We start from the raw sequence: 14,822 nt of genomic DNA on the forward strand, positions 1-14,822 counted from the left end.
TAGGAGTGTCTGGGTGTCGGTGGTTGTGTAGAAGTGTGTGGCTGTTTGTGGTTTGTGGTTGTGTAGGAGTCTGTGGTTGTTTGTGGTTGTGGTTGTTTCAGATGTGTGGTTGTTTGTGGATGTGTAGGAGTGTGCAGTTGTTTGTGGTTGTGTAGGAGTGTGTGCAGTTGTTGGGTAGTGTTTCAGAGGGGTGTGTTTGTATTGTGTAGGAGTGTGTGCGGTCGTTGGGTAGTGTTTCAGAGGGGTGTGTCTGTGTTGTGTAGGAGTGTGTGCGGTCGTTGGGTAGTGTTTCAGAGGGGTGCGTCTGTGTTGTGTAGGAGTGTGTGCGGTTGTTAGGTAGTGTTTCAGAGGGGTGTGTTTGTGTTGTGTAGGAGTGTGTGCGGTTGTTGGGTAGTGTTTCAGAGGGGTGTGTCTGTGTTGTGTAGGAGTGTGTGCGGTTGTTGGGTAGTGTTTCAGAGGGGTGGTATTGTGTTGTGTAGGAGTGTGTGCGGTTGTTGGGTAGTGTTTCAGAGGGGTGTGTTTGTGTTGTGTAGGAGTGTGTGCGGTTGTTGGGTAGTGTTTCAGAGGGGTGTGTTTGTGTTGTGTAGGAGTGTGTGCGGTTGTTGGGTAGTGTTTCAGAGGGGTGTGTTTGTGTTGTGTAGGAGTGTGTGCGGTTGTTGATTATTGTTTTAGAGGGGTGTGTTTGTGTTGTGTAGGAGTGTGTGCGGTTGTTGGGTAGTGTTTCAGAGGGGTGTGTTTGTGTTGTGTAGGAGTGTGTGCGGTTGTTGATTAGTGTTTCAGAGGGGTGTGTTTGTGTTGTGTAGGAGTGTGTGCGGTTGTTGGGTAGTGTTTCAGAGGGGTGTGTTTGTGTTGTGTAGGAGTGTGTGCGGTTGTTGGGTAGTGTTTCAGAGGGGTGTGTTTGTGTTGTGTAGTAGTGTGTGTGGTCGTTGGGTAGTGTTTCAGAGGGGTGTGTTTGTGTTGTGTAGGAGTGTGTGCGGTCGTTGGGTAGTGTTTCAGAGGGGTGTGTCTGTGTTGTGTAGGAGTGTGTGCGGTCGTTGGGTAGTGTTTCAGAGGGGTGCGTCTGTGTTGTGTAGGAGTGTGTGCGGTTGTTGGGTAGTGTTTCAGAGGGGTGTGTTTGTGTTGTGTAGGAGTGTATGCGGTTGTTGAGTAGTGTTTCAGAGGGGTGTGTTTGTGTTGTGTAGGAGTGTGTGCGGTTGTTGGGTAGTGTTTCAGAGGGGTGTGTCTGTGTTGTGTAGGAGTGTGTGCGGTTGTTGGGTAGTGTTTCAGAGGGGTGTGTGTGTCGTGTAGGAGTGTGTGCGGTTGTTGCTTAGTGTTTCAGAGGGGTGTGTTTGTGTTGTGTAGGAGTGTGTGCGGTTGTTGGGTAGTGTTTCAGAGGGGTGTGTTTGTGTTGTGTAGGAGTGTGTGCGGTTGTTGGGTAGTGTTTCAGAGGGGTGTGTTTGTGTTGTGTAGGAGTGTGCGGTTGTTGATTAGTGTTTCAGAGGGGGGTGTTTGTGTTGTGTAGGAGTGTGTGCGGTTGTTGGGTAGTGTTTCAGAGGGGTGTGTTTGTGTTGTGTAGGAGTGTGTGCGGTTGTTGATTAGTGTTTCAGAGGGGTGTGTTTGTGTTGTGTAGTAGTGTGTGCGGTTGTTGGGTAGTGTTTCAGAGGGGTGTGTGTGTCGTGTAGGAGTGTGTGCGGTCGTTGGGTAGTGTTTCAGAGGGGTGTGTTTGTGTTGTGTAGGAGTGTGTGCGGTTGTTGGGTAGTGTTTCAGAGGGGTGTGTTTGTGTTGTGTAGGAGTGTGTGCGGTTGTTGGGTAGTGTTTCAGAGGGGTGGTATTGTGTTGTGTAGGAGTGTGTGCGGTTGTTGGGTACTGTTTCAGAGGGGTGGTATTGTGTTGTGTAGGAGTGTGTGCGGTTGTTGGGTAGTGTTTCAGAGGGGTGGTATTGTGTTGTGTAGGAGTGTGTGCGGTTGTTGGGTAGTGTTTCAGAGGGGTGTGTTTGTGTTGTGTAGGAGTGTGTGCGGTCGTTGGGTAGTGTTTCAGAGGGGTGTGTTTGTGTTGTGTAGGAGTGTGTGCGGTCGTTGGGTAGTGTTTCAGAGGGGTGTGTTTGTGTTGTAGGGGTCGTATTAAGCATCTGGACGTGGTCGCACTGCTGCGCAGAATCCAGCCCCCTCTGGGTTTTGGGAAACTCTGCCCTCACCGCGTCGCCTGCAAAGTAAGACCCAACACGCCCGCTACTCTCAGTGTGACTGACCGCTGCTCTCAGTGTGACTGACCGCTACTCTCAGTGTGACTGACCGCACCAGAGCGCTACTCTCAGTGTGACTGACCGCACCAGAGCGCTACTCTCAGTGTGACTGACCGCTACTCTCAGTGTGACTGACCGCTGCTCTCAGTGTGACTGACCGCTACTCTCAGTGTGACTGACCGCTACTCTCAGTGTGACTGACCGCTACTCTGTGTGACTGACCGCTACTTTAACCAAACACGAGGCTCCCACCACGGAATTGTGGGTACTCTCTGTGACGTCAGTATTCACTGACTACTACAGCACATGTACAATCGGAATCAGAAACACGACTTTGCATAATTACTGAGATCAAACGGGCTGTGATAATCCAAAGGAGGGAGCTCACAATAAACACCATCTGGCATCGCTTCCCGGCCAGTTTGGTGACTCACGTGTGTGTGCGTCCATGTGTGTGGGCGTTTGTCTGCATGCGTGTGTGTGCCCGCGTACATGCTCGACCGTGTGTCTGTGTGTGCGTGTGTGTGCCCGCGTACATGCTCGACCGTGTGTCAGTGCGTGTGTGTGTGTGTACCCATGTACATGCTCGATGGTGTGTCAGTGCGCGTGTGTGTGTGTACCCATGTACATGCTCGACTGTGTGTCTGTGCGCGTGTGTGTGCCAGTGTACACGCTGGACCCTGTGTCTGTGCACGTGTGTGCCTGTGTACATGCTGGAACGTGTGTCTGTGCGTGTGTGTGTGTGTACCCATGTACATGCTCGATCGTGTGTCTGTGCGCGCGTGTGTGCCCGTGTACACGCTGGACCGTGTGTCTGTGCGTGTGTGTGTGCCCGTGTACACACTGGACCGTGTGTCTGTGCGCGTGTGTGTGCCCGCATACATGCTCGACCGTGTGTCTGTGTGTGCGTGTGTGTGCCCGTGTACACGCTGGACCGTGTGTCTGTGCTCGTGTGTGTGTGCCCACGTACGTGCTCGATCGTGTGTCTGTGCGTGTGTGTGTGTGTGTGTGTGCCTGTGTACACACTGGACCATGTGTCTGTGCGTGTGTGTGCATGTGTGTGCCCGTGTACGTGCTCGCCCGTGTGTCTGTGTGTGCGTGTGTGTGTGTGCGTGTGCACGTGTACGTGCTCGCCTGTGCGTCTGTGCGTACGTCGGTCGGGACGGCAGGAAGATGAATCAGGCAGACGCGTGCGCGTGTGACTGCTCCTCCGGCCCGTTCCCCTGCAGTAGATGTGAAAGGTGAGGTGTGTGGTCCCGCTGCCAGTGTGAGGCGTTTGCGCTTCACCTGCTGCGTGGCGGGCGTGCTGAGCGCTTGTGCCCTCTCCCCCCCCCCCGCCAGCGGCTCGTGGCCATGAACATGCCCCTGAACGCGGACGGCACGGTGACCTTCAACGCCACGCTGTTTGCGCTGGTCAGGACCGCCCTGAAAATCAAAACTGAAGGTGAGGCTAACTCGGTCCGGAGAATCCCTGCATGCAACAGGTGGTACGCGGTAGAACATCTGTACGCTGGTCAGGCGCTCTTCAGGTGCGAAGAAATGTTAGGACGGCGCTTGATGTTCGCTTGTGTCCAAAGGGCTGCTAGGTTAGCAGCGATAAATTAGCTTGCAGTTTCATCTGTCTGAATGGCTTTACTGCCGCCGTCGACGTCATCTCCCTGTATTTAGCGACATTTAAGAATGTGACTTCATCGAGATGATGTGTCATTTCCTTATATTTAGCGACATTTAAGAATGTGACTCCATCAACTTAACGTGTCGTCTTCCTATATTTAGCTACTATTTAGAATGTAACGTTCTGGTCTCACACTTAGGTGGCCCACCTAAGACATTTCAATGCAGGAAAAACCCTGCAGTTACATTCTACAATTACCTATATTTACTTAACTTGTTATTCATCTGTTGGTTTATTTATCTGTCGGGGGAGGGGATTTTGGCTGGTGAAAATGCAGAGTGTTTAATGACTTTGGAAAGCCGCTGGCCGCAGTGTCCGGTGAGCCAGAAGGTTAACGCCGAGCCCTGGATATAATCCCTCCACAGGAAACACTGATCAGGAGAACGAGGAGCTCCGCGTCATCATCAAAAAAATCTGGAAACGGATGAAACCCAAAATCCTGGATGAAGTTATCCCCCCCCTCAAGGGTAGAGCACCTGACTTACACACTCAGTACACACACTCACTATTGCTCCCACTCACACACACTCATACACACACACACACACACACACACACACACGTACTCAGTATACACACACTCTCTCTCTCACACACACACACACACACACACACTCATACACACACACACTCTCTCTCTCTCACACACACAGACACACACACACTCACACACTCTCACACACACATACACACTTCCTCACACACACACACGCACACTCCCTCTCTCTCACACACATACACACACACACACACACACACACAGACACACTCACTCACTCACACACACACTCACATGGGCTTACTGTACTGCATCAGCAGCCCATTGAGAGCCTCAGCGCTCTGCCGCATGCCTGCTGTGGCATCATAACGGGCGTAATCTGGGCATCAGGCCGATGCCAACAAGCCCCATCAGCCAGTACCGCTTTCACCCAGATGCCATCGGGCATCCCTGCACACACGCTCGCTACCCAGATACTCACATTTGTTTATTATCGCAAACTACAGTCGAGTAAATCATGCCCGAATTAGCAATGATAATAAATCTCTGGTCTAAAGTTGACCGTTTCTCTCTCTGGCGTTAACGTGCCGTTTCTCACGCAGAGGAGGAAGTGACCGTGGGCAAATTCTACGCCACCTTCCTGATCCAGGACTACTTCAGGAAGTTCCGTAAGAGGAAGGAGAAATGCGCTCTGGGAGAGCCCGACGTCAACAACTCCTCCGCTCTGCAGGTAGAAGGACTTCCTGTGCTTCGGGTTGGCTATCGGGACGCCACTCGCAAAATGGCTGACGAGCCGCGAAAGTGCTGTTTTGCCATCGCTGTCTCGGTCTCCGGATGTGAACTTCAGCAAAAAACGAATGTGTGATTTGAATTAAAAAAGGCGGTCCACATGCATGGGCTGAAGTATCTGATGGATATTGAAAGATTCTGTATGGAGAAATGGTCAAAGATTCCCCCAAATGCATACGCACAGCATATATACTGTGTCTCACTCTCTCCGTGTGTAACTTTGTGTGTGTGTATAGTTCAGCATATATACTGTGCCTCTCTCTCTCTCTCTCTGTGTGTGTGTGTGTGTGTGTGTGTATATAGTACAGCATATATACTGTGCCTCTCTCTCTCTGTGTATGTGCGTGTGCATGTGCATGTGCGTGCGTGAATATGTGTGTGTGTGTGTGTGTGTGTGTGTGTGTGTGTGTGTGTTTATAGTACAGCATATATACTGTGTCTCTCTCTCTCTCTCCGTGTGTATCTGTGTCAGGCGGGGCTGCGTACTCTGCAGGATCTGGGGCCAGAAATGAGACTGGCTATGTCCTGCGACATGGAGGAGGAAGAAGAGGAAGAGGAGGCTTTGGAGGAAGAGCCAGAGGAGCACGCAGATCAATACGAGGTCTGTGACCTCTGACCCTTCCCCGTTCTCTGCACCGCCCAGCTCTCCTTGCTGATTAGCTTTCTCTCTGTCATTCTTTCTCCTGACAGAAGGACGGAGTGTTTGCAGGTCACACTGACCCCGCCCCTAAAGACAGGCGTGGCTCTACAGCCCTGTCCTCTCCCAGTACCCCGGGGGCGGGGCCAGGGGAGGGCCTGTCCAATGGGGGCCTGTCTCACAGGTCTCTCTCCGGCCTGAGCAAAGCGGCTAACGGCGGCGGAGTGAAGGACAGCGAGAGCCTGGGAGGGGCGGACCTCGACCGGCCTGGTGCTGTCCGTCACCCTCCTCACCGTCCCAGCATGCACCTCCCCAGGCCCGCCTCCAACAGGTCAGTACAGCAGAGTGACGGCACCGCCAATCATCCCCAAGCCCCGCCCACTGCCCATCCCCAACAGGTCAGTACAGCAGGGCGTTGGCACTGCCAATCATCCCCAAGCCCCGCCCACGACCTGTCTCCAATTGGTCAGTACGGAAGAGCGACAGCGCTGCCAATCCTGTCTAGCCCTCACGCAAAAAAACACGCATGGATTTATCATTTTCACCTGTCAATTAAAATCTGAAAGAGAATATCACGTGTGAACTGGACATTTTCACACGTGATTGGCTTTTTTCACACGTGAATGAAAATTTCCACGTGCGACAACAAAACGTGACATAAAGTCACGTGATGTGAAATTCCACATTTTCGCGTGTAAAAACGAAACGTGTGACTTGAAATAGCGCAGGTTCCGTTTTCCTGCTCTCGTCTTGTTTAGTGGGATTATTTTTACAGTTCCACGCACTCCTCATATGTTGGGCGCTCACATGTGGGTTTTGAGGGGAGCGGCCCGACGTGGCAGCAGCAGTCCCCGCCTCGTCGCTCGGTAGCGCCCCCCTGTGGCGGATCGAGCGGCAGAGGTCTGCCCGCACCAGCGCGCTGGTTACGCGGTCTTTTACCGCTGCAGGGACAGCGCAGTCCCACTTACGTAATGCGCGGTGTAAAAAAGCACCAGCTGGCCGCGCGCGTTTACATCGGCGCGTTCTGAGTCGCGCTCCCCCTAGTGGACGGAGGCCTGCGCAGCGACAGACATCAGCACCGGAGCTAAGAAGACTGGGGAATTTAAAAGTTTCCAGAAGACCCTGGTCAAACATAGGTGCTGCACACGCTTATAATTCTACTGATCTTTTCATCACTGCATCTCAAAATTATTATTATTATACATAATATCACCATAGAAACCAGAACCACCTGTGTTCAACTGGGTCGTCTTTTTTTGATGCTCTTCAAACAGTAATTAGTAGGATTTCATACATATGACACACTGTGCAATTAGACCTATTTTAGGTATAACGCACTAGGGAGAGTTGTTCTGGGGGTGTGTTATTACTGTGTAATTTCTGTCATGTTACTGTAGCACTGCAGTGTCCCACTGATAAGTTAATGATTAGGGTTATAAACTCATCCAGAACTCATCATCTGAATAATTGTAATTATGAATATGTATTGTGTGCAATACGGAACACAGCTGTGAACGATCTCTTTTCTGTGTTCCAGCAGAATTCGCTACTATGATAAGGACCTCAGGTAAGATCTTTACCTTCTCTCTCCCTCTCTTTTCCCCTCTCTGTCTCTCTCCCCCCTCCTCTTTCTCTCTCTCTCTCTTTCTCTGTGTTCAGGCTCTGTGTGGATCTTTAACGTAGTCCACAGCAGTGATGCCGGAACCTTCTGCGTTTCTCGAGGCCTTTTGAAACAGATTTGTCCCCCTTTTTTTGTTCTCCCCCCGTCTCATCCCTTCTTCCAGGAGGGACTCCGGTGAGGGATATCCCCGCTCGACTCCCCGACAGGATGGCGTGACGGACGAAGGAGAGGAGAGGTATCACAGGGATGGGGAGACGGAGAGCTCGGGCCTCAGAGACAGGTACGTTTGTTAGAGAGCTGCAGACGACCGCTTCTCCCTTCGCTTGTTTATATTAATGGCATCACTTCCTGCGATGATCTCGCTCTGAGCGTGAATCGATGAGTTTGTGGCATCACTGTGTGTGACACATCTTTCTCTCTCTGTCTCTCTCGGGCTCTCTCTGTCGGTCTCTCACTCTCTCAAATTTTCGAATTCAAGTTGCTTTATCGGTAGGAAATACATATGCAAATATTGCCAAAGCATCAGAAATCAGTGTCTCTGTCTGTGCCTCTCTCTCCCTCTCTCTCTTTCTCTCTTTCTCCCCTCTCCCCTCTCCTCTCCCTCTCCTCTCTCTCTCCTTTCTATCTCTCTCTCTTTCTCTCTTTCCCTCCCTCTCCCTCTCTCTCTCTCTCTCTCTCTCTCTTTCTCTCCCTCTCTGTCTCTCTCTCTTTCTCTCCCTCTCCCTCTCTCTCTCTCTCACTCTCTCTCTCTCCCTTTCTGTCTCTCTCTCTTTCTCTCCCTCTCTCTCTCACTGCTCGTCCTCTTTTTTTGTCTCAGGCACTTCGGCGCAGACAGTCCCCCAGTGTACCCTGGGAGACGCGAGAGCCTGTATGACTCACTCGCCCCCGGCCACACGCTCTACGGTGCTCACTATGGCAACGGCTACGGCGAAGGCCGACGGACGGCTCGCCGACGCCTCCTTCCCGCTACGCCCACCGGTAAAACGCGCGGATATGAGCCTCCGGCGCCGGGCGCGTTGTGTGTGGGAGTGTGTGCGGCTGAATCCAGGATGTTCGGTCGGGTTTGGCTGGGTTTTATGCATACCATTAATTTCAGTAAAAAACTACATACGCAAGCATCCTCCGGGATTGAGTTTGAGTGCTCGGTTTTTTTAATATATGAGTGTTTGTTTTAAATACACACTATTGTACGTACGGCAAACATTGATTTTCATTCAATGCAATTTGTAAACTGAACATTCAAAACTTTTTTAAAATGTACATTTATGCATTTTTCACAATTTGAAATGTTTTCAAAACAATGTTTAACAACAATGCAATTGTCACCTAAAGATGGGCAATATGAATTTGTAAGGATGCTCTGATTGTAGTACTATAAAAATAGTATTTCTGTTGTACCCTCTATAGTATTATAGAAACTATTATATATGCGAGCTCGCCTTCGATATCAGGCGTAAGCACAGTGTCTGAGATCGGTCTCATGTGTGTCTCTCTATGTCTCACACACACAGGGCATAAGCACAGTGTCTGTGATTGGTCTCATGTGTGTCTCTCTATGTCTCACACACACAGGGCGTAAGCACAGTGTCTGTGATCGGTCTCATGTGTGTCTCTCTGTGTCTCACACACACAGGGCGTAAGCACAGTGTCTGTGATCGGTCTCATGTGTGACTCTCTGTGTCTCACACACACAGGGCGTAAGCACAGTGTCTGTGATCGGTCTCATGTGTGTCTCTCTATGTCTCACACATACAGGGCGTAAGCACAGTTTCTGTGATCGGTCTCATGTGTGTCTCTCTTGTCTCACACACACACGTAGGGTTGACAACGTAATTGGATTCCTGTCTCAACACAGGCTACAGTTCTGTGATCGGTCTCATGTGTGTCTCTCTATGTCTCACACATACAGGGCATCCAGTCTGTGTCTGTGATCGGTCTCATGTGTGTCTCTCTGTGTCTCACACACACAGGGCGTAAGCAGTCTGGATCGGTTCTGTGTCGTCTCATGTGTGTCTCTCTGTGTCTCACACACACAGGGCGTAAGCACAGTGTCTGTGATCGGTCTCATGTGTGTCTCCTGTGTCTCCACACACACAGGGGTCGTAACACAGTGCTTCTGATCGGTCTCATGTGTGTCTCTCTGTGTCTCACACATACAGGGCATCCAGTCTGTGTCTGTGATCGGTCTCATGTGTGTCTCTCTGTGTCTCACACACACAGGGCGTAAGCACAGTGTCTGTGATCGGTCTCATGTGTGTCTCTCTATGTCTCACACATACAGGGCGTAAGCCTGCCTTTAATATCCAGTGTTTGCGGCGCCAGGGCAGCAGCGATGACCTCCCCATTCCCGGGACGTACCATCAGAACTCCCCCCCCTGCCGCGCGCGCACACAGGTAGCGCCCCGCGCACCCGAAAACCCGCCGACATTTCGCCATCATGTCGCTCAATTCGGACGTTGTACCGGTCCGAAACACAGAACAGATCAGATTAGACGTGCGCAGTGCAGCATGAAATGCTAATAGAATTTACATTTAGGGTTGTACCTGATCTCACAACGAAAAGCTTCAAATGTTTTTTTACGTGGAAATGTAAAAATGTGTCATTCCATTCATATCTTTATCGGGATATTTTTGGAAGGTGCTTTAGGGGCCGCTGTCCCTCAGGGTTTGACGGACAGCGTAGTTTGCCGCCTCCCCTCCACTCGAAGCGTGAGCTGTTTTTCAGCACTGGGAATAATGTTAGAGAAACGCAGCTACTCTTTCTGCCCAGAATGTGATTGAATGCTTTACCCTGGGGACCAGGGCTGTAAGTAAATTGAACTCAAAGATTAAAATGGTTATTTTTTGTTAATATTAATTATCATCTTCATCATCATCTTTCATCATCAGCAATTACTTTAAGCTTGTTGAAGGTTGTTAAAAAATTATGCATTACGTAGTTGTTGTTGTTATTTACATTTACATTTTATACAAATTGTTGCTCTCTCTCTGTCCCTCTCTTTCCCTCTCTTTCTCTCTCCCCCTCTCTGTCTTCTCTCTCCCCCCTCCTCTCTCTCTTCTCTCCCTCTTTCTCTCTCTCTCTGCTCTCTCTCTCCCTCTCTCTCTCTCAGACGTATGGCAGTTATGATTCTCGGCGCAGCAGCAGCAGCTCCTGCGCATCGTGGGCCAACCCTAACCCTCGCCGCGGCCGCCTGCTCTACGCCCCCCTCATCCTGGTGGAGGAGGACGGGCTGGGTGGCGGGGCGGGGGGCGGGGCCGCGGGCGCCTGGGGGGACACGAAGGCGGGCGGCGGCCGGCCGGGCTGGTACGGGGGGGCCTCGGCGGACCCTGGCCCCCACCCCTGCCGGGCGTACACCACCCTGAGGGTGCCCACCCAGCTCCGCCCCCACTACAGCGACAAGAGGGGCAGCGCTGACAGCCTGGTGGAAGCGGTGAGGCCCTCTGCTTTTAGCGGCTAACCGCGGCTAACCGCGTAGCGACCGTGGCTCAGAGCCCTTCAGCGGCTAACCGCACAGCTACTGTGGCTCAGGGCCCTTCAGCGGCTAACCGAGCTGTGACTGTGGCTCAGGGCCCTTCAGCGGCTAACCGAGCTGTGACTGTGGCTCAGGGCCCTTCAGCGGCTAACCGAGCTGTGACTGTGGCTCAGGGCCCTTCAGCGGCTAACCGAGCTGTGACTGTGGCTCAGGGCCCTTCGCGGCTAACCGGCTGGACTGTGGCTCAGGCCTTCAGCGTACGGCTGTGACTGTGGCTCAGGGCCCTTCTGCGGCTAACCGCGCTGTGACTGTGGCTCAGGGCCCTTCAGCGGCTAACCGCGCTGTGACTGTGGCTCAGGGCCCTTCAGCGGCTAACCGCGCTGTGACTGTGGCTCAGAGCCCTTCAGCGGCTAACCGCGTAGTGACCGTGGCTCAGGGCCCTTCAGCGGCTAACCATGGCTAACCGCGTAGCGACCGTGGCTCAGGGCCCTTCAGCAGCTAACCGCGTAGCGACCGTGGCTCAGAGCCCTTCAGCGGCTAACCGCGCAGCGACCGTGGCTCAGAGCCCTTCAGCGGCTAACCGCACAGCGACTGTGGCTCAGGGCCCTTCAGCGGCTAACTACTGTGGCTCTGATCCTGGGCCCTCTGCACAGAAAGACACCTCCCCCCGAATCGCTCCCCGCCAACTGGTGTGTGGGCGTGTCTGTGTGTGAACGGGTGAATGAGACACGTTAATGGTGAAGCGCTTTGTGTAGCTGTAGTTGCTGGAAAAAGTGCTAAATAAATGCAGTCCGTTCACCATTTACAAAAATCTCATAGATGCAAGTTCCCCTTGCGAAGCCCTCGGTGATGTCCTGCACAGACTGGTGATGTTCCCGATGTAACTCTCGCCATGGAAACATCAGTATCATGCCATTCGCCATGTTTACGACATGATATACGCCATGGAAATATTTGTATTGTAACATTTGCTATGGAAACATTAGCATGGTGGCACACGGCGTGCATGTGTTCATGACTGAACAGTCGCCATGGGAACATTAGCACTGTAACAATGGCCACGGCAGCTTGAGCACCGTAGCGCATTTCAATGGAAACGTTAGCGGGGCGGCTAGGTTTGGAGGGGCAGTCCCTGGCCTTGCTATGAGCCTCAGTGTTCCTCTGTCCCCCCCCCGCAGGTCCTCATATCAGAAGGCCTGGGGCTGTACGCGAAGGATCCCAAATTCGTGGCCTTCGCCAAGCGGGAGATCGCCGACGCCTGTCACATGACCGTCGACGAGATGGAGAGCGCGGCCAGCGACCTGCTGAGCCGGGGGGGCGGAGGCGGGGGCAGCGGGGGCTTCCTCAACCACCCGGACATGGGGCCCCTGTACAGCGACGAGGAGCCAATCAGGGGGCGGGACGAGGACGAGCTGGCGGACGAGATGACCTGCGTCACCTCCTTCTGAGAGGCCACCGGGGGGCAGCAGAGGACCCCCGACACGCTCCTGCAGCGCTGCGCTGCGATACCAGGGCTGAGGAAGAGGAGGATGAAGGGCCAAACTAACATGTTTAAATACAGGGTATTGAGATAGAGACGGATATCTAGGGGAAGCAGTATCGTGATGCACCAGACTCAGGATGACAGAAGGGGGGAGACAGCTGTGAGCACCACAGAGGAAGTGACCCACCTCTGTAAGAGAGTCACTGTGAGCGTGAGGTCAAAGGTCAGCGGGGTACAGGTGGCACAGATGCTCTTTCTCTGCGTGTGGAAATTCTGCATTTTACTGGAGTCAGCCACAGTAGGTTTTATCGGTTACTGGTACAGTGCGTTAAAAATGTGGGCGGTGCTCGCCTCGATTAAATCAACTTGCTGACCGGATTCTGTACAAGAGGGGAAATGCGTAATAATAAAACTTAAAAGAAATTATTTTTTTAGTGGAAAGTGATGGTTCAACCCCCACTCAGCTCTGTATTACTGTACGTTACTCAGCGTTCTGTGGTGTCTTCTACCATTTTAACAGCATACCATCGCGTAACGTGGCATTACACTGCATTTTTTAAACTTCAACATTCTTATCAGTGCTACAGGTTTAAAAAAAAATAAATAACTCTTTAGCCAAAAGGATTTTTAAATAGTCCCTGACACCACCCCAACCCCCCTGTCGCCCCCCTGGCCAACAGGATATAGTTGAGTCATAGAATTCCATCATTTCAGTTCTCAAATATTCTTTCCCTCAATAAAAATACAGTAAATAAGGTCATAACGGGATGTGAATAAATAAAGGATTTTGTGCTGTGCATGCAGACATTAATATTAAAGAGCTCAGATGTTTTGCTGCGCGTACTTCTGGAAAGGCTTGTCTGTTTAGAGCAACCCATATGAGCAGTACTGTCAATGTAGGCCTCAACAGCAACAGCTACAGCCTCTACTATCATCACAGTTACTTAGGATACGACCCCTAGAGTAACTAAGGACACGACCTCTACAGCCTCTACAGTTACTAAGGATACGCCCTAGAGTAACTAAGGCTACGACCTCTACAGCCTCTACAGTTACTAAGGATACGCCCTTTAGAGTAACTGAGGTTACAACCTCTACAGCCTCTACAGTTATTGAGAATGCAATCTCTACAGCCTCTACAGTTACTAAGGATATGACCTTTACAGTCACTAAGGATGCAACATTTACAGTCACTAAGGTTACAACCTCTACAGCCTGTACAGTTATTGAAAATGCAATCTCTACAGCCTCTACAGTTACTAAGGATATGACCTTTACAGTCACTAAGGATATGACCTCTACAGCCTCTATAGCTCTGCTCTTTGATGTTCTAGCCTCTGCAGCTGCTGGGAATTAGGCCCTACAGTTGTACCTATATAGGAAAGAGCCTCTATAGCCTCCAAGGCTGGGCTCACTGGAGTCTCTATGACCTCCAGACTGACATGGACTCAACAGTGCCCCACATATGAATCCTAAATTGTGTTTGTTGTGTCTAACACACACATACATTTGCATCACATTTTTATTTATTATTTTCCTAATTGTCATTATTTTGTTTTATTCAGATACTTTGCTATGATTGTTGGACCATAGTTCAAGCTGAGATTTAAATCCGGTTGTAACTGTGTAAATGGCATAAAGGATTCTGTTTTGTTAATGAATGAAATGTGAAAAGAAAACAAAGGATTGTGTATTACCATTGAACAAGGTGTCTGTTTTATTTATGTTTTTATTTACAGGCTGAATCAAGAAATGTTTTTTCCAATATTAAAGTTTTTAATTTTGTTGTCCTTTATCCTCATGGAAGTACAAATGAAGGGGTTTATGTATTTTTTAAATATAAGAAATACTTAAGCTAAAACTAACAAAAAGGTATTTTGTAGCATGACTTTGGCAGCAGTGACAGCCAGACTGTGTGTGCGGTAGGGTTAGGGATGGGAGCAGTGACAGCCAGACTGTGTGTGCGGTAGGGTTAGGGATGGGAGCAGTGACAGCCAGACTGTGTGTGCGGTAGGGTTAGGGATGGGAGCAGTGACAGCCAGACTGTGTGTGCGGTAGGGTTAGGGTTGGGAGCAGTGACAGCCAGACTGTGTGTGCGGTAGGGTTAGGGTTGGGAGCAGTGACAGCCAGACTGTGTGTGCGGTAGGGTTAGGGTTGGGAGCAGTGACAGCCAGACTGTGTGTGCGGTAGGGTTAGGGTTGGGAGCAGTGACAGCCAGACTGTGTGTGCGGTAGGGTTAGGGATGGGAGCAGTGACAGCCAGACTGTGTGAGTGCATGTGTGCGTTAGGAGCAGATCTGATAAGCCAGCTCACAAAATTCTGGCACCATCTGAAACATTCAATATGAACCTGCAGCCATATGGTACGTACTTCAGCTCCTACAGAGGACTACAGTACGAACGAAAAGAACATAATATGGAGCAC

At 51.1% G+C, this 14,822-nt stretch overlaps 1 protein-coding gene across 6 annotated transcripts in view; it reads left to right on the forward strand.

Annotated features, from left to right (window-relative positions):
• Nucleotides 1-14,211, forward strand: part of cacna1fb (calcium channel, voltage-dependent, L type, alpha 1F subunit) — a 48,689-nt gene extending 34,478 nt beyond the window's left edge. For 3 of the 6 annotated variants that reach the window (XM_064299812.1, XM_064299816.1, XM_064299814.1), the window contains 12 exons: nt 2,092-2,188; nt 3,563-3,665; nt 4,262-4,363; nt 4,998-5,125; nt 5,657-5,785; nt 5,875-6,152; nt 7,359-7,388; nt 7,606-7,722; nt 8,260-8,420; nt 9,724-9,836; nt 10,553-10,873; nt 12,094-14,211. In XM_064299812.1, the coding sequence (XP_064155882.1) occupies nt 2,092-2,188; nt 3,563-3,665; nt 4,262-4,363; nt 4,998-5,125; nt 5,657-5,785; nt 5,875-6,152; nt 7,359-7,388; nt 7,606-7,722; nt 8,260-8,420; nt 9,724-9,836; nt 10,553-10,873; nt 12,094-12,363 (1,849 nt within the window). In that variant the 3' untranslated portion in view covers nt 12,364-14,211. The remainder of the gene's footprint in view (nt 1-2,091; nt 2,189-3,562; nt 3,666-4,261; nt 4,364-4,997; nt 5,126-5,656; nt 5,786-5,874; nt 6,153-7,358; nt 7,389-7,605; nt 7,723-8,259; nt 8,421-9,723; nt 9,837-10,552; nt 10,874-12,093) is intronic. The other 3 variants (XR_010324223.1, XM_064299815.1, XM_064299813.1) reach the window with 3 other exon arrangements.
• Nucleotides 14,212-14,822: the final 611 nt, after the last annotated feature.

The sequence above is a fragment of the Anguilla rostrata genome, chromosome 11 (assembly GCF_018555375.3).
Source record: "Anguilla rostrata isolate EN2019 chromosome 11, ASM1855537v3, whole genome shotgun sequence".
NCBI classification, from domain to species: Eukaryota; Metazoa; Chordata; class Actinopteri; order Anguilliformes; family Anguillidae; genus Anguilla; species Anguilla rostrata.